The 21,219-nt window shown below is 43.3% G+C and overlaps 2 protein-coding genes across 2 annotated transcripts in view; both read right to left on the bottom strand.

Moving 5' to 3' along the window:
• STPG4 (sperm-tail PG-rich repeat containing 4) overlaps positions 1–179 on the bottom strand; it is a 41,718-nt gene extending 41,539 nt beyond the window's left edge. The window contains exon 1 of the mRNA XM_056118863.1: positions 165–179. Within this exon, the coding sequence (XP_055974838.1) occupies positions 165–179 (15 nt within the window). The remainder of the gene's footprint in view (positions 1–164) is intronic.
• A 5,776-nt stretch (positions 180–5,955) lies between these two features.
• CALM2 (calmodulin 2) lies at positions 5,956–20,485 on the bottom strand. The gene is made up of 6 exons (XM_056117096.1): positions 20,318–20,485; positions 14,254–14,284; positions 7,809–7,952; positions 7,613–7,719; positions 7,310–7,445; positions 5,956–6,597 (listed from the first exon to the last, which is right to left on the bottom strand). The coding sequence occupies exons 1-6, from the start codon at positions 20,318–20,320 to the stop codon at positions 6,569–6,571; spliced, it is 450 nt and encodes a 149-aa protein (XP_055973071.1). The 5' UTR covers positions 20,321–20,485; the 3' UTR covers positions 5,956–6,568.
• Between the last annotated feature and the right edge of the window lie 734 nt (positions 20,486–21,219).

The following is a 21,219-nucleotide window of genomic DNA, read 5'->3' as shown; positions in this document are numbered from 1 at the left end:
GCGTGTGCCTCAGGACGGCAGCCCTGTCGCGTGTGCCTCAGAACACCCGGACTCTCGCGTGTGCCTCAGAACACCCGGACTATCGTGTGTGCCTCGGGCGGGCCGCTGGCGTGTGCCTCAGGACGGCAGCCCTGTCACGCGTGTGCCTCAGGACGGCTAGGCACTCGCGTGTGCTTCATAGCGACCGGCCCTGCCGCGTGTGCCTCAGAATGGCCAACCCTGTTCAGCGTGTGAATAAGAGCGCCCTGCCCTGCTCCAGCGTGTGCACGAGAACGGCCAAGCCTGTTCGGATGTGCTTGAGAAAGCCCAGCAGCTTGCGCGCTCGGCTCTCCTGGTCGACGCCCCCGCACCGCTCGGAGTGATCCCTGAGTGGGTGGGGCCCCGGAACAAAACAAAAATGACTCCTTTTAGCATGCTCTAGGTACATGTCCGTGCCCGGGTTTGGAAGGAGGCTCGTTCAAGGCGGAAGAGAACCTGAACTCCACCAACTCAACTTTGCCCAACCACCCTGGGAGGCGGAATTCTTGGTAGGGAGCTCTTCGAGGCAAACAGCAGCTTCAAGCGCCTTGCAAAGGTTCTTTCTAAGCCTGTCCGGCTTCGAGTGCCCCTTCTCCTGGCACAACGGGCTCAGACACCATGGACCACCTTTAGATCCTTCTCTTTCAATCTAACCGCTCAGAAGCCGTTATTTTCCCATTTTTTGTGGGGGGGGATGGTGTGGTAGGGGTGTTGTTCAGTCACACGCAGTGGAAATGTGTAGAGGGGAAACTAATCCTGGCAGCCTTCAGGACCTATGTTGCATGGGATCTAACCCGGGAATCCTGTAAACAAAACATGAGTTCCTGAGCACAACACCCCCCCCCCCCCCCTCAGTAAGCCCCACACAATCCTCGTTCCACTTGACGGAGTTCCTGCTGTGTTCAGAGTATGTGATGTGCATTAATCTCACTTAATCCTCATAACCACTGTGAAGTAGGTATTAAACCCATTTGTAGAAATTGGTCCTTGGAAAGGCCCAGTTAATTCAGCCAGAGTTCAAATTCAGGTTCAACTTCCTTTGTCTAGCAGACGAAGTTTTCTGCTTCCTTTCAAAAGCTTACAAGAATAGCGTGGACTTCTGTCTTTCCTAAAACACCTAAATCTCCCGTATTCAAAAACCTCCCATCAATTTGATGTGCTAAAATTAAAACTAGCCCAGAATCAATTGCTGAACACTGTGGATGCTTTTCAGCTCATCACAAATAACCTGTTTGTCATTGTTACCTTAATTGCTTCTCTTCCTCATTCTGCTGCCATTCCTTGGCATCTATAATTTGAATACTGGCTGCATCTTGCCACGACTCCCAGGCCGAGGCTGGCGCCGTCCTTGTTTATAAAGAAGGTGCTCTAAAGTCAGTACCTGCCCTCAAGGGATTATGATTGAATGAAATGTTCGGAACCCTAGCTGGCATAAATGTTAAGGAGAAATGGAAATTTCAAAGTCCATTCTTATCTTTCCCACCTTAGATAGTCTCAGTAGCTTGCCGGGCTCTCCGAGTGGGGCGGAGGAATCAACTCGGGTCGGCCATGTTGGCTGTGTGCAAGGCAAACGCCCTACCCGCTGAGCTATCGCTCCAGCCCGTTTTAAGTTAACTTAAGTAAACTTAACTCTGAGAAGTCCTCTTAAGTTTTGCCCAAAGGATCTTATGCCAATCTTTATTGAAGTTACTTAGATGATGTATTTTAATTTTGAGCATGTAAGTCACAGATTTTTAATACTGATCCCTTTGAACACAGGAGAAATTTATTGACTGTGACTGACCAACTTTCCTCTTTCAATGAAGCCAGAGGATGGACTATAGCAGTGCTGTTCTAAAGCATGTAGGCAAAACACCAGGGGATCCCCCCCAAAAAAAATAGATTCAGATTCAGATTTTGAGTGATGGCCCAAGATAATTTCTAACAAGGCATATCAGGTTATTCCAGGGCAAGATCTCTTTTGGGTAATAAAATTTTGAGCATTATCTAAATATGTACAAAATGCACTTCCATTTATCTTAAAAAAAAAAAACCCCACAGGAATCTAAGTTTGTTTGACAGCCTTAAAAATAAAAACAAATGGGGCAAGAGAGATAACTCAAAGGGCTACAATGTAAGCTTTGCCTGCAAGAGGCCCGGGTTCAATCCCTAGCACTACTTCTGAGCCAAGAATGAATCCCAAAAACCAAAATGAAAAAACCACCAAAAAAACCTACTCAGGCATCAGGTTTGAAATCAAGAACTGAAATTACAGGGCCAAGAGGCAAGTATAAACCAAAATTTTCACAAACATAAAAGATTAACAAGCTCATCACTGTGCTTCATTTCATTTTCTTATTTTGGCTGAGCTTATAAAACTGGCTCAGCAGACTAGGGACCGATACCCTAGAGACAAAAGAATATGAAGAAAGGGTACAGAGAAGTCCAGAAACCCATACAAGGTGTGAAATGGAAGGGAACGATCAGATGGAAAAATAGTTTTTGAGAGTATCTCAAAAATAGAAACAGCATGGGTCAGTGATTTCAAGGACTTGACCAATAAAAACAGATTAAGCATGTAGGATATGTCCTTTTAAGAAAACATTCTCATACTGTAACACTGGAGATGTTTGTGTTCTAGTATTCTATTAGCAATCCTTACAAAGGCGGGGAGGGGAGAGGGGGAGGGTTGCTCTTAAGAGCCCCGGTTCTCCCTTGAACAAGTTATTACTTTCCTTCTCTCCTCCTATCTTTTGCTCAGTAAAAACTATCTTGCTTCATAAAAACAAAAACAAACACAAAAACAAAGGTGTTGTTGGTGGTAGGGGAGGTGCTTTCAGTCAGAGGGCTTGCCAGGTTCAAGCCCCAGCATCCCACGGCCCTGAGCCCCATTGTCCCTCAGCCCTACTAGGAGTGACCCGAGTGCAGAGCCAGGAGTAAGCCCTGAGCATGGCGGGTGAAGCTCAGGTGGGGAGAAAAAGAATAGGAGGTACTTTTTTTTAGAATACAAAACTGCACGTTGATCAAGAAGTCCTGTTATGCGACATTGAGGTAAAAAACATCCTAACTAGGAGATGTTTTTTCATTGAACTACTTGAGAGCAAACATTGCACTTGAAAATTATCAGTTACATGATCCTAACAAAAATAGGTACTATGGTTGAAAATTGTAGGTGATGGTTTACAATTAAAGGTTATGTTTTACTCAATGGTTGGAAACTTGCCACAAGTGTGTGTGTGGGGGGGGGGGAGCTCAGAGGGCTATTAGGATAAAGGGACCAATAAACAGTTGGAATCACTCTGGACAAGAACTGTGTGTTCAAAGTAGGTAAATGTATATGTTATACACACACACACACACACACATATATTTCAATACCTGTATTGCAAAACTTACTACCCAAAAGGAAACAGAGAGGTGGGGGAAGGAAAAGAAGTGGAGAGAAGAGACAGAGAGATAACTATATCACGATTCAATTCAATTGAAAAAAAATTTTTTTAAAGTTATGTTGTACAATTACTTGGAAGTGGAGGGTTGGGGGGACCATATGCAGATCTGGGAACAGTACCAAGTGGACAAGTGCCTTAACCCTTGTGCTTTCTCCAGCAGTTTTAAAATTGTAGTCCTTGGGTCAGATAGTATAGTAAGGTGTGTTCAACCCAGACTCACCAACCCCTGGCACACATGGTCTCCCAGCCCCACCAAGAATAATACCTGAGCCCTGCTGAGTGTGGCCCAAAACAAAAATAAAGTCCTTGGTTTATGTTGGAGAGTGGCTAAATAAATTACATGGGTTAGGGAGCTTGCCTTACACGCAGCCAACTTTAGTTCCATGCCAGCACCACATAAGGTCCAACACAAAGCCAGATTATTTTTGAGAGCATCTCAAATTATTAAGAACTAAGATTTGAACCCAGGTTCAATATAACCAATTGAATGAACCACTCTAGATTTCAATTTCTTGTATTAAAATTTTAACTTTTATGAAACTCCCAAATTTTGTGGACCACACCACTGTATCTGATGAAGATCTTCCTATTAATTGCCTAATATGTAGTATTACCATCAGTGCCAGCTTCCTTTGTCTTATCTAAAACACTATATCCTCTTTCACTATCCAGTCAGTTCATTTTCTGGTGTAACAGTATTGGAATAGTCAAAGATGGGCAGTAACATGCTGAGAGAATTCCCCTTGGGAAATTAAAAACCTTCTGGCAAAAATAATTAGGTAACAATTACACGTTTTAATCGTGGTTCTGGATTACTATGAAATCTTATCATTAAGTATTTAAGTTAGTTAAAAAAAAATACCCCGATAAGCACCATTTTGAGTTGCTTAAAGCAAGCAATGGTAAAAAGCTAAAACTAAAAGTAGTTTTAGTTACTACTAATCTACTCCTAAAAATGCCTTTGGAGTAAAACATGTGTCAAATGAGCATTGCAATGGAAAACATTTGCTTTGCGCCTAGACCTAAAAAGCACTCTAAAACCTATGAACTACAAATAAAACGACTCGACCCTAATTTGGACTGTTTTTCAAGCATTAAAATAACCTTTTGTTTTTGGGCTACTCTTGCCGAGCTTCAGAGACCATATGGGGTGCCAGGGATTAAGCCCAGGTTAGCAGCATTCAAGGCAAATGCCTTACCACTGCACTATTGCTTTGGCTCCTTGAAAAAATTTTTGAGGGGCACCCTGCTTTGGGAACACTGGCACACCAATTCTGGGAACAGTAGACAATCAATCTTCCTTAAGTTACAGCTCTCACCCAGGGGTTATATCCATTAGGTACAAATTTCCTTTTTTTACCTTTCTCCTCTTGAGAATCCCAGATTTCAGACTGAAATCCAGATTTCAAGACTGTATCAACAGTACAGGGGTGGTGTGTTTGCCTTGCACATGGCTGACCCAGCACCCCATATGATCCCTTGAGCACTCTGTGCAGAACGAGGAGTAACCCCAGAGCAACTCCAAGTGTGGCCCAATAAACAACCTAAAAATAAAAAGGTCACCATTATGAACCAGAGTGGCAGCACAGCAGGGAAGTTAACCTTGCATGCAGCTGACCCAGGTTTGATCCCCGACATTCTAGAAGGTCTCCAGAGCACTGCCAGGAGTCCTGAATGTTAATCCTGAAGAATATTCTAATAAACATTTTGGCCTCCACCACGTTCCCCCCCCCCACCAAGTAATCTATTCATGACTAATGTCATAGGTGTTTTTTTGTTGGTTTGTTGTTGCCTTTTTTTTTTTTTTTTTTTTTGCTTTTTAGGTCACACCCAGCATTGCACTAGGGTTACTCCTGGCTCATGCACTCAGGAATTACTCCTAGCTATGCTTGGGGGACCATATGGGATGCTGGGAATCGAACTGGGTCAGCCTCATGCAAAGCAAATGCCCTACCTACTGTGCTATCACTCCAACCCCTAAAGTCATAGTTTTAAAAAACATACCAAAATTTAAAAATTACATTAGAAACTTGTTGTCCTGGAGAGAACTCAACCAGTGCTGAAAGGAATGATTTTGGCTTCAGGCAGCCTGGGCTCAATTCCTAGAACTGCATAGTCCCCACCTCACGGAGGCCCAAACCAAAGAAACACCAATTTCTCTTCGAGATCAACTTAATTTTAGTATCTCACACCTCAACTTTAAGCTTCTTTTGTTTCAATCCCCCTTCCCTTTTCTGGTGACCAGGCTGAGCAGAATTAGTAGTGTGCTTGCCAGTGCCTCATGAGTCTGTGTGTTTTCAACTTCAAGGATCACAATGGCCTTGGGTTAGAGGCATCCACTGAGCAATCTACGCTAAGTGCTCAGCACCAACACCCATATTTCATTTTTGAAGTATCCTAATTTAAACACCAAATACAATCTTAATAGATCTGAACCTAGGTTATACCAAGTATAATCCACCTCCACATCTTACTCAACCTCATAAATGACTCAGATTTAAATCAACAGTTGGGTAAATTGTAATTTTTTTATTGGAAAACAAATATACAACTTGGAATGGATTTGAGGCAAATTGTGCCATAAGCAGATTTTAAGTGGCTAAAACAGTTTAAAAAGCAAGTAACAATAAAAGAAAATGTTTCTGGTACAGGACCAGCAGTACAAAAAAATAGTGTACGAGTACCTGGATAATACACCCGTTTTGCAATAGTGCAACTTTTAAGAACATATTGTTGACTGTCCATAGTCCACGCAGAGTTACAACTCCACACTTCAACAACAACATGCTGACAGTTCCTAAAGAAAACTACTTTTAAAAAAGGCATAACCCAGATGTTCCCTCGTTTGACCAACTTCATCTAAGTTTAGATGTGCAGAAGGGCTTAGATATATCCAGAGAAAGCCACATGCAACATGTTACTTGATCAATTTTCTAAAATAAGGTTTCAGGACAATGACAGTAAGATAAGGGAAGAAAACATGGAGGAATGAAGTCCTAATTACTATACATGCATATTTCTTTTTGACAGTAGGGGGAAACCTTTTACAGATAAGTTACAAACAAAGAAAAGGCAAATAAACAATTTTGTACAAGAAATTTAACACATTCTGTACAATGTCTTCACTTTGCTGTCATCATTTGTACAAACTCTGGAAAAGAAGTATAGAGAGAGTTGAGTCAATAACAAAATTGACAAAACCATTACAGGCTACTCTCTATATTCACCCCCTTTCGTGCCTCATAGAAACTAGGAAGAAAACAATTTGGAAAATTCCAGATTTAGGATTTTTTTTGGGGGGGGTCACAACGGACTATGCTCAGCTTTTGCTCCTGGCTCTGTTCTCAGGGACAATATGGTGGCACCCAGGAGCAAGCCAAAGCCAATGGTGTGCAAAGCAAGCACCTTCACCCCGTGGACTCTTTCTGTTATATCCCAGGCCCCTCACATACTCCTGGAATGAAGCATAAGTCTTTCAGATTAAAGTCAATTAGACTGAAAGAGAAAATTCAATGGAGGAAAGCCAACTTAATTTTGAAGCTTTTCAAGCTGTTCCATAATTATTGTGCAAGAACTCTCTTAAAGCTTAGTTTGGAGTAAGCTTTAAAGAGTTCATTCAAATTCTTAAACTTGAATGTGAGTTTATATGGTATAAGGCCAGCAGGACCTGCTAGTAAATAATTCAAGAAAGTTTCTATGTGATGGTCTGTCTATTCTACAAACTTTCTATTAAATAGCAAAAGGTTTCCTAGCTAATTTGGGGGGCAAAAAAGTCACTAATTCTGCCATAATCAGTTTTCTAGTAAGTATCTCCAAATTTAAAGACAAAGCATGGAATGAAGTGACGAGAATGAAAAACCAACCTTCATAGTTTACTTGACCATCACCATCAATATCTGCTTCCCTGATCATTTCATCAACCTCTTCATCTGTTAACTTCTCTCCAAGGTTTGTCATCACATGGCGAAGCTCGGCTGCACTAATATAGCCATTGCCATCCTAGGAAAGCAAATCAAAATGATTGAAATAGAAAGTACTAAATCTACTAAATTTCACATCAGGGAGTAAAACAATTTTAGAAACCAATGCAAACTTAAGTCTTCAAAGAACAAGAGATCTCAATGACTTCATTTCTCTCTGAACTAAATTTTAACAAATCCAGCTACCTTATCAAACACACGGAATGCTTCTCTAATTTCTTCTTCACTGTCTGTATCTTTCATTTTTCTTGCCATCATTGTCAGAAATTCCGGGAAGTCAATTGTGCCATTACCTGAAATAGTGTTTTCGTTGAAACATCACAAAAAAAATTTAATGCCATTTCTTCAACTATCTCCCCTCCAAACCACCAAAAAGACTTACCATCAGCATCTACTTCATTAATCATGTCCTGTAACTCTGCTTCTGTGGGGTTCTGCCCAAGAGACCTCATTACTGTTCCCAATTCCTTTGTTGTTATAGTTCCATCACCATCCTTATCAAATAGTGAAAAGGCTTCTTTGAATTCTGTTTAAAAGAGTACAATCCAGATGTAGATTATTTAAAAACCCCACCTAAATCTATTAATTCTTAAAAGCAAAGATACATATGGAGATAACACCTGAAAAAAATTTCAACGACAAAAATCATGTGATATTTGGAACACCTTAAATCGTATCAAAGTATACCATTCTGTCAAGTTTTCCACTTAAAATTAAACAGAATGCCAGTATGTAGGCCAGATAAAAGTCAAAGTACAGATTATTCTACTATGGAGAAACCCATGTTCCTTTCTTGAACACATCTCTCTTGCTTTCCCTCCTCTTTCTCTAATTTCTTTAAACTATTTTACTCCACACACAGTCAAATTCCTCTAAATTGAAAAAGAAATTCCAATCTTCAACATCTGGATTTCCATTTTTCCACTAAAGCTACTTCAATGATCACTGTCACTGTCCTCCCACTGTTCATCGATTTGCTCGAGCGGGCCCAGTAACGTCTCCATTGGAGACTTTGCTGTTACTGTGTTTGGCATATCGAATACGTCACGGGTAGCTTGCCAGGCTCTGCCATGCGGGCGAGATACTCTGGGTAGCTTGCTGGGCTCTCCGAGAGGGGCGAAGGACTCAAACTCGGGTCGGCCATGTTGGCTGCGTGCAAGGCAAACGCCCTACCCGCTGTGCCATTGCTCCAGCCCATTTCAATTCGCTCCAGCCCATTTCAATGATACACAATTCAAATTACAGACCTAGTCTACACAGAACAATGAAGAACCAAATACTTCTTGTACTTAGAATTAATCCTCACACTAATTATTTTTAACATTAATTTTTAAGGAAAACCCTTAAAACTTCAAAATATACAATGGGCTAGTTTCCTTTTCTAGAAGGTAGGAATTTCACCAAATAATGTGTAAGGACGAAAACAAAGTTCTGATCAAGATTATTCCAACTGCTAAAAGTGCTATATCACTGAGAACAATGATACTTTACAATTTTCTACCAAGTTCATTAGTGAAAAAGATGTTCCAAAACTTTTTGTGGAACATTTCTTGCTTTCAATTCACCATTAGATTACACAGTAAGCTTTTAGAGCAGCACTCCAGAGTTATCATGGCTTTTTACTTATTTAATAAATAAAAAACTAAAGTAGAGGTTAAATTTGGTAGTATCAGGTCACATAAATGAACTAAGAAGGCAGTACTTTTCAGCAAACAAGTATAAAAGAAGTTGCAAAGCTTACATTTCTCCAGTACACTTTTATATCTGAAAATGTGGGACTGGAGTACCCACAGCAGGTAAGGCACTTGGCTTTATGTGCAGCCAACCTGGGTTCAATCTCATATAGTTCCCTGAGCATGACAAGAGTGAGGTAGGAGTAACCTCTGAGCATCACCATGTATGGAACCAACACTCCCTGCCCCACCCCGCTACGAAAATATCTACTTGACATTTTGTGCGCCTCACAAAACCTCAAAATATAATTTTCTGCACTGCCTATCCCTCTCCAGTTCTTATAACCTTTCTTCTCTATTCTCAACTATCCTGATTTTGCCTTAAACATAGCCTCACATCTTTGTTTTTGCCTTTATTTCCTCCCAAAATTTTGTATCTATTTTTCTCATCCACTGTTAAAATTATACCCAGTTTTGTTACCAGTTGAAAATGCTAAATTCACCCACAATACCTCAATCCAGTGTTTCAGCATGTAAGGTCATGCAGCATAGAAACTAGAAGCAAACTCTAAACTTAATTGCACTGGCTTTAAAAACTGCAATACATTTACTACCAAGCAATGTAACTTTGGGCAAGTAAGCATGGGATGCTGGGAATCGAACCTGGATCGGCCATGTTGGCTGCGTGTAAGGCAAACACCCTACCCGCTGTGCTATTGCTCCAGCCCCCACAAACTATCTTTTTGCCCTCATTGTTTATTTAAGATGGGCATAACATAATGATATGTACTTATTAAATTTAACTAAAAGATCAGAAAGAGATCTCAACTGGGATGAAGTAACACATGCACTAGCCCCAAGCTCAATCCTCTGCAATATATGTCCCCTACCCGCATAACCACTGGACGTGGCCAAGGCTGCCCACTATCCCCCAGCACCTGGCCCAAACACTCTAGTGTCCAGTCCATACTCTAGGTCTGTACTTCTGGAAACACCACCGAGTTCCCTGAGCACCATGGGGAGTGCCCTTCAACCAGACTTTATCTCTTACATGTGACCAATTTTCTTCATTTCTCTTCCTTAACCTATGCCAGCTTAGGATTTGTTTTGGCGCTATACCCAGCAGTGTGGCTTACTTCTGGCAGTGATCAGGGGACGGTATGTGGTGCAGGTGCATTACTTACCTACTATATGATCTCTCTGGCCCAGTTTTTAACAAAGACTTTCTATTAGCTTATTTGTCTAACATAACCTTTATTTCTGACTTCCGATGGGATATATCCCCATGGCAAATCTCAAGTATAATTTTAAAAATGAATTTTATAACCCCTATACTATCTCTCTACCCTAAATTTAGCTATTTTAACACTGCCTGATATATACTGACATATTATACTGAATTATTACTGTCTTCAACTTCAACTATCTTCTCCAGCCCTTTTTCACCTTTTAAGAGTTTTATTTTGATTTGGGGAGCAAGGATCACACCCAGTGCTGCTCAGGAATTACACCTGGCAGGTTCTGTGCTGGAGGAGAGGCAGGAGACCATATGTGGTGCCAGGGTTATCAAACTGGGACAGCAAAATGCAAGAAAACTTCCTTAATCCCTGTACTGTCTCTCCAGTCCTCCAACTTGTTTTAATTGCTCTAGACCAGATATAACATGATTAGTACTTCAGTAAGTAGTATAGCTCCACTGTTTAAATATTACTACTTTTCTATTTTCAATTTAATTACTGTGAGATACAGTTACAAAGCTGTTCATGATTGGGTATTACTACTTCTTAAAACTTACCTGACCTTCAGAACGCTAGAGCCAAACTGACATATATGCAGAAAATATAATCAAATCTACACTCTGGTTCACTTTGATATGGACCAGAATATTTTAAAGGTTAAGGTTTATTCCAAATTTTGCATTTTTAGACTAATAAACTGAATTAACTCCCTGAAATAAAAAGAAATGATCTCAAAGTACAACTGACATTTACGATTTTACTGAATAATCTTCGTATATAAAAGCATGTCATTCTAAAGAGTAATTTCCAAGAATAACTCAAAACATAAGCCCACAAGTCAAAATCGAAACATGCATGGGGCTGGAGAGATAGCACAGCAGGTAGGGCGTTTGCCTTGCACGCGGCCGACCCGGGTTCGATTCCCAGCATCCCATATGGTCCCCTGAGCACCACCAGGAGTAACTCCTGAGTGCACAGCCAGGAGTAACCCCTGTGCATCTCCAGGTGTGACCCAAAAAGCAAAATAATAATAATAATAATAAAAACAAAATCTAAACATGCAATAGGAAACTATGTGCTTTGTATCACAGAGCTGCTACTTTCAACATAACTGATAGAACTGTTGCAAGTCTATTCCAGTTATGCTTAAATTAAAACTTCCAAATATTCTATTATTCAAGTTTCATCTATTTACTAGCAATTCTAGCACCCTTCTCTAATTGCTTTAGTAGGTCATCATCATAAAAATTAGCCTTCACCCCCACCGTCACCCCAAAAAGCCTGTTTACTAAATTCCATTTCTAAACTTAATACATTCAGGATCATTACTGGCACTATGTAATTGTTTTTATAAACTAAGTAGTGGCTAATATTTTTTATCAAGTTTTATTCCTTCATGGGCCCTTGAAAGTTAATGAAGCTTTAGCCCAAGTTTCTTTTACCAAAGGAAAAAAAAATTGGGGGCTGGAGAGATAGTATAGTTAGGTAGGGCCCTTGTCTTGCTCGCAGTCAATCCAGACCCCATAGGTTCCCCCAAGCAAGCCAGGAGTGATTCATGAACATAGACATACTTCTAGTAACCACCCAAACAAGTACGCATTTCCTACACCAGGTTATTTGCTATTAGAATCTCTAAACAAATTTGTAATAAAGGTATATTCAATGTTACATTATAGCATGTGAAGCTAGTAACATTTTTTCCCCCAAGAAGTTACTATAATACAACAATTTATCATAAACAGATTTAAAAATCTGTCTTCATCTAAAGGTGGACATCATCTCATATGATCCCCAAGTACACCAGGCATGTCATACTGAGCACAGAGCCAGAAGTAAGCACTGAGGGCAGGCGGGAGTAGCATCCAAACAAAATTAATTTTTAGAAATCATTCAAGAAATAGTCCTCAACATGTGTCAGTGGGCACAGAAGAGAGAAAAAAATGTCCCTGACCAAGAAGTTTTAGTAACATGAAAGTTATAGTCTTCTTCTTTAAAGGTTAGCTAAAAAATAACTTAAAAACAAAGGAAAAAAGGGAAGGGAAAAACACTAGCACAATTTGTTTCCCACTTCCCCTGGAAGTCAAAGATACCATTCATCTTCAAGACAAGGCTCCAATGAACTACAGTATGTATAAGAATGCTATCAACCATCAGATTAATCTTGTATTTAACAAACTTAAAAAAAAAAGTTGCACATGGGCTGGAAATGTGCCTCAAGTGGTACAGCGTATCTGCCCTGCATTCATCAAGAGCCCAAGCACCAGGAAAAACCCCCACCCCTCAAGTACTGCTGACGTGCCCCTCCACAATTATAGAAAATAAAAGAGCTATGGTTGGAAGGCAGCAATGACTATCAATCCTGTGAGAGGCATGTACACTGTCTAACCTGAAATAAACCCGTGGTGTATATTATTATTATTATAATATTCCTAATCATCTGGCTAGGAATACCAAAAAACAAGAGAGGATGGGGAAGGGTGTAGAGGGTGAGAGGTAATGGGGGAAAAACTGTAGACACTGGTGCTAGGAAATGTACCCTGGTGGAGGGATGGGTGTTGGAAAACTGTATGACTGAAACCTAATCATGAACAACTTTGTAAGGGTCTATCTCTCAAAAATAGGGAGGAAGACAGGTGTGTTGGTGAAACTAAGAATTTCACCAACACACTAGAAAATAAGTCCATGTCAGCTACTATAAGGAAAAATATTAAAAACAATTTTAAATACTCTGGTTTCTCTTCAAATCGTATAAAACTATATAGAGGAGTTTGCATTTATTTGATGCAGCGTAAATCAGTGTTTCCGAAAGTGGACAATGGGAGAAGGGGAATGAGGCGGTGGGCAGTAATAGCTTCAGACTAACAAGTCTTTTTGTTTGTTGCATTAATGGTAATTTCCAAGGGAGCCAAGAACAAAAAAAATTTTTCTGAAAAGGAAGTTGTAGACAAAATAAATTTGGAAACCTCTAGTTTAAATCAAGAAATTATTTCCAAACCTTTGAGCAACACACAATTATATAACTTATCAAACAAATCCCTAATCAAATTCATACACTACACACACACAAACAAAAAAACCCCACCAGCTGAAACTTGTTTTTTAATACTAGTATAGTTTTGACTTTGTTTAGTCCTACTAGTATTTGGTGTCTCCAAATTTTGTGCTTATTTTAAAAGGTCTAAATAGTTGAGTTGAGGTTCAACAATACATAGTTGTCTTCAGCATTAAATTATTGTGTGCATCTGTATGTGTGTGCAAGCATGCTTGCAAACACAGTAACAACAAAGTCTCATGATGGAGATGTTACTGGGCCAGCTTGAGCAAATTGATGAGTAACGGGAGGACTGTGACCATGATTGGCAGGCATATCAGATACGTCATGGGTAGCTTGCCAGGCTTTGCCATGCAGGCGAAATATTCTTGGTAGCTTGCCAGGCTTTCTGAGAGGGGCAGAGAATTGAACCCGAGTCTGCCGGATCCGCCACGTGCAAGGCAAACACCCTACCCGCTGTGCTATCGCTCCACATGTATTCTAAAGTTAAGATGTTAGCTATTTTAAATGGGAATAAATTTTTAATTCTACGCTTCAAATTACATACTGGACACTACAAGGCTTTCCTTGTAAAGACTCTGGAGATGCAGTGTTAACAATGTCCAGTATACACATTTTTGAGGAGAAACGTCAAAATAAATAGATCACCAAAGTATACCTTAAAAATACATATCTTTAGTTACCAGGGCCACTCTATTGTTCAGAGGCAAGTTTACTCTTATGAATCAGTGACATTATATCCATTTATCACTACCATCTAATACATATTACCAATATCAATTCTTTCATTCAAGTCAAGTTCATTCAACCTAACTTTGAGGTTGGCTATTCAAACATTATTATCTAGAGCAAAGTATTTCTCACCTGCAATCTGCTCTTCAGTCAGTTGGTCAGCCTACAAAAAAAAAAAAAAGAGAGAGACAGCTTAAGTGGCTTAAAAGTATGCTGATTACAACTGAAAAAACAACTTTTAAAATATTCAATGTTTATCTCATACATAAATTTCATTTATTTAAACATTCCTTTATCTTCAAAGTTTAATGATCTGTTCTGATCCTACATTTAGGATATGAAATTATTTCAGAATTTTAAAGCCCAATTTTATGCAAACTGAAAAATTCTAGCCTGGCACACTAGAAAGTTTAATAGAATCATTAAGCAAGGATCAAAGACAAAAAACTATTTCCATTTTCCAAAAACTTACTCACCAACTGTGGTATTCACAAATCATTACCAGAAATTTCCAGGTCCAAAGAACATTAAAAAATAATACTATAAATAATTGGGGCATGAAAGTAATTTCTAAATCTCAAAAGCATAAAGCAAAACTCTTATTATCAAAAAGAAAAATAATTCAACCTATCCTGGTTGATATGCAGCTTACATGTTTACTTCAGTTGCAAGGGAAACCAGAGTTCTGAACACTTTCTCTGGTTTTGAAATCCCAAACTACATGTCAAACTTTTGAGGGGGCGCAGGGGGGAGGAGGGGATTTATTTAAGGACATGAAATGGACAAGAACTACTCACTTTTGCTTTAAAAATATGCCCAGGGCTGGAGAGTTAGCACAAATGTCAAGGCAAGTGCATAGCATGTAGCAGTGACCCAGGTTTCAAAACCCAGTATTGCACACAGTGCCATCCTTATCACCAAGCACCACCAGGTGAGGCCCAAAAACCAAATAAATAATAAAAGCCCAGGCATTTCCTAAAAGCCATTATAATATGCTCTCTTCTGTTCAATCTTCACAGTATCTGTCTAGTGGTCAATTTCCTATTTTATATGTAAGGATTAGTGGTTCAGGTTAAATTGGGGGGCGGGGGAGGAGTATTAGCATAAAATCAGTAACAAGTAGAGTCAGGATTACTAGTTTCCAGATTATCCAAAGCTTAAATTTTTCTTGTTTTGGGGCCACATCAATCTTTTACATAAGGGTTCCCTTATGTAAAAAATGGTTTCCCACCCCCGATTTTAAATTCAAAGGATCACAAATGAGATGTTTGCAAAATTTATAGCCCTCACTTTCACTTTAAAAAAAAAAACTGCCTATATAGTAGTACCTTGAGGCACTGCCAAGGAATATGTCCTTTCTAATATTCCTACTTTAGTAACATACTGTGATTAATACACTAATCAATTTGTATAAAATATAGTTTCATTTTTAAACAAACTTCCTGGTTGTTTAAATGGTTAACCATTTATTAAAGAGAATAGCATCACATGCTTATAGAGTACAGGTAAAGTAAGTCTCAAAAGAAACCTGCAAAACAGTAGTGTAGCCCCACTCAACAATTTTAACATCAAGGCAAACCCGTGTGTGGTTATTTTTCGTTTCTGGGCTATAGGAGCAATGCTCAGTATGATTCTGGCTGCACTCAGGGATTATTCCTGGAAGGGTTCAGGGGACCATATGGAATGACAGGATCAAATCATCAAATCTGGGTAGGCTGGACATAAGTAAGGCAAGCATCATACCTGCTATTCTATCCCTTGGGTCCTGTCTCTCTTTTTAAAGGGGGGATGGGGCAAAGGTGTGGCTCAGTGATAGAATGCATGTTTCTAGCATGAGACCAGGGTTTGCATCCCTATCACCACCAAAAAGTGGAAAGGCCCAGGGCCTGGTAATTTAACATTCAAGAGCAAGAAAGTTCAAATGCACAGATTTTTTAAAAATTATCTACTTTTAAATGCCCCCTCCCTCAAAGTAAGGTGCCCCTCCCTTCCTCTGCACCTTCAGGTATGACTCCAAAACAAATAAATATAGCCATTTTTAGACTCTGAGGAACAGTGCTGGGGTTTAGAACACTTGCACTGCTAGAAAATACATGGTCACAGGCACAAATCGTTGGCATCCCACATGTGATAGCGCCATCCTGGCAATACTGCTAGCTGCACTTCTCAGTAGTGCTAGTACTTTCCAGCAGTATCAGTTTGCATGTGAGCACCACAAAGAAGGGTATGCAAGCCCTGATGAGTAGATGTGTCAGCACTGCAGTTACCCTTAACAAGCACCACAATCATAGCTCATGTCTGAACCAAGCACACAAGCATCCCAACTAAAGAAATGCTAACTTTGATGAGCACTGTGGCTGACTGTGCACATCACAACCTGATTAAACCCGTCAATGCAACATTACTGGGGGGGGTGGAGGAGAGGAATTAAAAATAAAAATCTACTTTTGTAGGTTTTGTATCCTTACAAATCCCCACCAACTATTTGGTATTAAAATCAGTCCTGTATTCCCTAGGATTTATATTTAAAACCCATTAAATCCCCTAAATTCATGTTTATTTTGTTAGAGGATATAGAGGATTTACTTCTAGTCTTATTCAAACTTGTAGAACTATAATTTCTGAAGGAAGGGCAATATGGCATGGCACAGTGGAGGAAAGCAGTATTCTGTCCATTAGTCTGCTAAATGGCTGTGTGACCTTGGGACTTGTTATTCAACCACTCAGTTAACTTCATCTGTAATATAATATTAAATACTTTGCAAGGTTATTACACAGAATAAAAGAACTATGCAAAGGGTTAGGTCAGAGAGTTCAGATATAAACTAATCAAAAACCCACAATATTAAATAACAACCTAGTTTAATTTCCTCAAGAAAAACAGACATGCATGGCATTAGGAAATGCTCAAATCTAGTGTTCCATGTTAACTTTGGTTTAAGTTAAGGAAGTATTTAATTCCGCAAACTGAAACCTTGAGGTGCAATCCAAGGACAGATGTGGCAGAGGATATCAATTTAGGATTAAAACGAAACGTGTGGAAAGCACTGCAGTTTGTGTGAAGGGTGAAGGAATGATAGCTATGTGCGAGAAGGTAGTTGGGGGAGGGGTGGGAGGGAGGATTTGAGAACTCAAATGAAAGCTAAAGGCAGCCTTAGGGAAGAAACAAGAATGTTAGCTAAAAAAGGAAACAAATTTTTACAATTTTGCTGGAAAAGTCAACATTTAAAAGCCCTCAAGCTATCTTATCCAGATCCCTACCTGAGAAAAAACTCATCCTTGGATTACAAACCAGCTTAAAGCACACAAAACTCAAATGGCCTGAAAGATTTTAATTTTGTGTGAATTTTTTTTATTTTTAATGTACCAAAGTTCTGTATTTACTATTTATCTCCAGAGTTCAACATTTTATACTTTAGCAGCAACATCCAGAGTAGTCAAGTAAAATACAATCAAAGAACTAGGGAGATAGCTCAAAGGGCTGAAGTCCTTAGTTGGATCCTTTGCACCACATAGTTTCCCCACTGTGCCCTGAAGCATGTAATGTGAAAAACAAAAACAAAAATACCAGTTAACAATATTATACAGGCCAGGAATATGACTCAAGGTTGTAAAACTCAGACCTTGTTGCAAGACCTGGGTTCAATTTTAAGCCCCTAGGAAAGGGGTGGATAGATGGTGATGGAAACTCCTTGGCATTTTAATTTGTAAAATTTTCCAACCTAAACAAACCCCATTCCTGTTTTTGCCTGGGATAATGCCACCTTTTAAGAAGAATTACACTAGTGGGGAAAGACTAGTGTGTTCTCATCTCAGTCAAGTGAAGAATTCATTATGGAAGATGGTTCTTATTCCTGTATTTCCACAATCTATCCTTTTTTCTATTGTTCATCATTCCAGAAAGTTCCAGACGTGAAATCCATTGATCTCAACTTGCACCCCAAATCTTCAATAGTCACAGGTATTGTGCAAACAAGATAAACAGAATTTAAACTACACATGCAACATTAAAGGTACTGTGTACCTAATTCAACATTTCCTAAAATGTAATTAAGTGGATATATAGATTCGGAGTTTAGTTGGGGAAATGAATTTCTAATTATGCATAAATGTATATAGATCTTCAGGTTGGAACTTTGTTTTGGGTCACACTGGTGATGCTCAGAAATCACACCTAGCTGGCTGGAGTGGGATGCCAGGGATGGAATCCAGGACAGGCAAGTGCAAAGCGCCCTACCAAATGTACCCTCTCTCCGGCCTTAACTGGAACAATCGTCTATCCTTCGTTCCTATTTATACCAAACGCTTTTTACACACAAGGGCTTCTAAAAGTAATTTTTTCCCACATGTTAAGGTATATGCTTTATTGTTAACAAAGGTAGTTTCTAAAACAGAGTTGCAATATGTTTTTATGCCTAACACAAACCACCGGGGCTAAATTACTTAACGAAAATTGACAATCGACAATCAAAAACCTACTTTGACATTCAAGCTCTAAGCCCGACTCCTAGCTCAATCTAGAACATTCTCAGCCTGTGTATATTAATAGAGCCATAACGAAGTCTCACTTTTATAGAGACAAATTCCTCGCATTCTGATGTTAATTTTTTAATACTCAAGCAGCCGCAAGGCGTTCCACCTCCCGCCTCTTCTCCGGAGGGGAGAGGCCTCCGCAGTGGCGCTCAGGGGCCACTCGTGGTGGCGCTCAGGGGCCACTCGTGGCACCGCTCCGGCCAGCTGTGCGGACCCGCGGGATCAGAGCCCACGGGGCCGGGCGCCGCCTCGGCGCTCCTCGACTTACCTAGCCCCGAGCCTCGCGTCGTCTGAAGCGACCTCCCCCTTTCAACCGGCACGGAAGACCCCAAGCCAACCCGAAAGACAGGCCCGCAACTGTATCCCGCGTCAAATTTTTACTCCTTCACTCGAGGGCAGCCTTAATTTCAAATCTCCGGAACGCAAAGTTCCCCGAGGAGAATTCCCGGCTTACTCGGGCAGGAGACGGCTGCGACCACTCAATTTCAGAGAGCAACTAAAGCCCGACAAGTGATGATGACTACAAAAGTCTCTGACTGAAGGCGGACAAAACCCCACGAGTTCACCGACGGCGGGCAAGTTCTGGATTCCACGATCCGGCTGGCGAGGGGAAGCCCTGACCCGTCACGTGTCGGCGACTGGCCCGGAGAGACCCTCCGCCCCGCCCGCCCGCAGGCGACCCCCGGGCACGAGAGTCGGGACGGGGCGGGGGCGCCGCGCGAACGCGGACTCCTACCCGCGGCGGCTCGGCGGCCCACGCCCGGGCTGGAGGTTTCAGTTGGCAGCGGCGCAGGCCGCGGAGATGTCACCTTGCCTCCCGGACACACCCATCGCCAGAACCCTTGGCAGGGCGCGGACGGCGCGGGCGGCCGGCGGGGGAACCGACGCCTTTCCGGGTCCCCGCCGCCGCCGCGCGCCGACACGCGGCCGTCCTCGGGGCCCGGCTGAGGCGCTCAGGCGCTGAGGGGCTGAGGCGGCGCCGCACCTGAGGCGCCCCCCGCCCGCGCCCGCGCCGCCGTCCCCGGGAACCGCCTCTCCGAGCGTCCTCCTGGGAGCTACTGAGGGCGCGACCCGCTCCCTCCCGGCCGCACAAAGCCACTTGCAAAAAAAAAAAAAAAAATTACAAAAGAAAATTTGTGTTTTTTTTTTAATTTTGCGGCAGTTCCGGCGGGCGCCGCTGGAGTCGGGAGGTCCCGGGCCCCGGCGCGGCCCCGCAGGTGCCAGCGCAGCAGCTGGGGCGGCGGCCCCGGGCCCCGGCCGCCCCGCCCCGCCCCGCGCGGCTCGGCCCACACGGCGCGCCCGCCCGCCCGGCCGGCCGCGGGGGATGCGGGCTAACGGCGGCGCGGCGCGGCGCGCGGACAAAGGCGCTGCCCGGCCCGCGCCAACCGCCGGCGGCCGCCCACCCGCCCGGGCGTCACCTCCCGAGGGCCCGGCCGGGCCCGCCCGCCCCTCGGCCCCGCCGTCCGCGGCGCCGGGCCCCCGAGCCCACCCACGGGCGCGCCCTCGCGGGGGCGGGTGGGGGCGGGGAGCACCTGCGACGCGGCCGCGGCGGGAGCCCCGGGCCCCGTCGCGTCCGCCCTCGGGCGCCGGGAGAGCCTCGGGCGGCCCGGCGGGAGGCGAGCGTCCTCCCCGCGGCCGCCCCCGCGGCCCGCGCCGCACTCACCATGCTGCAGGCGCTACCGCTCTCCGGGACCAGGACCGCACGACCGCTCGCCTCGCTCGCTCCGCTCCGACTAGCTCTGCCCTCCGCCCCCCGCGCCTCATAAACGCCTCCCTCCGCCGGATCCCTCCGCCGCCGCCAGATAACGGAACCTCGCCAACGAGTCCCGGCCGGCCGGCTCCCCGCTGAGCCTCCTCGAGAGCCCTCGGGCCGCGGCTGCTGGGCCGGCGGGGGCCCGGGTCAGAGGGAGAGGGCAGTCATGACGTCAGGGGCTGTCGCCCACCCTCCGGGCGGCCGTTGAAAGGCCAGGCCGCGGGGCGCTACTTCGCGGCGCGGAGGAGCACCGCGGCGGCGACGTGCCGCCGACGAGCGTTGAGGCGCCCGCTGATTGGCTGGTTCGTACCTGCAATGCGTCACTCGGCCTTGCAGCCGCCGCCGCCGCCGCCGCCGCGCCGCGCTGCAGTTGCGGCCGTTGCTGCCCGGGCCGCGCTGCCCTGGCAACTGCTCCGGCCGCTGCAGGCGCTGGTGGCGCTCGGCCTGCGCCCCCGCTGCCCGCCGCGCTCGCACGCTCCCCGCCGCCCGGGTGGACGCGGTGGTCGCGAACACCCCACCCGACCGACCCGGGCGGAAAGACCCCGGAAAACCGGCCCTCGGAGCCCAGCTCGGGGGACCACAGTTTCCATTTCACTTTTAGAAAGTTCACGAAAAAATGGGGCTGAGCGCAAGTGCAGCTTCCCTTCCGAGGTCTGAAACCGTCTCCTTTTGAAGTGCTCCGACTCTGCCTTCGTTGTCGGGGCTTATCTGCCGAAAGTCACTCAAAACAAGACCATTTCTGGGGGATTCGGCCTTTCTAATACCCTCTTGCTGTTGCAGGAGAATCGTGGGATTCTGGCTTGGATTAGATC

The sequence above is a fragment of the Sorex fumeus genome, unplaced genomic scaffold (assembly GCF_029834395.1).
Source record: "Sorex fumeus unplaced genomic scaffold, SorFum_2.1 ptg000003l, whole genome shotgun sequence".
In the NCBI taxonomy this organism is placed as follows: Eukaryota; Metazoa; Chordata; class Mammalia; order Eulipotyphla; family Soricidae; genus Sorex; species Sorex fumeus.
The sequence above is the reverse complement of the archived record's forward strand: the minus strand, read 5'-3'. Positions and strand labels throughout refer to the sequence as shown.

Excerpts from the sequence above, each read along its gene's own strand:
- CALM2 (XM_056117096.1), bottom strand. Across the intron at positions 7,720-7,808 it reads TAATGAAGTAGATGCTGATG|GTAATGGCACAATTGACTTC; the intron begins GTAAGTCTTTTT and ends ACACTATTTCAG. Across the intron at positions 7,446-7,612 it reads CATTCCGTGTGTTTGATAAG|GATGGCAATGGCTATATTAG; the intron begins GTAGCTGGATTT and ends TTGCTTTCCTAG.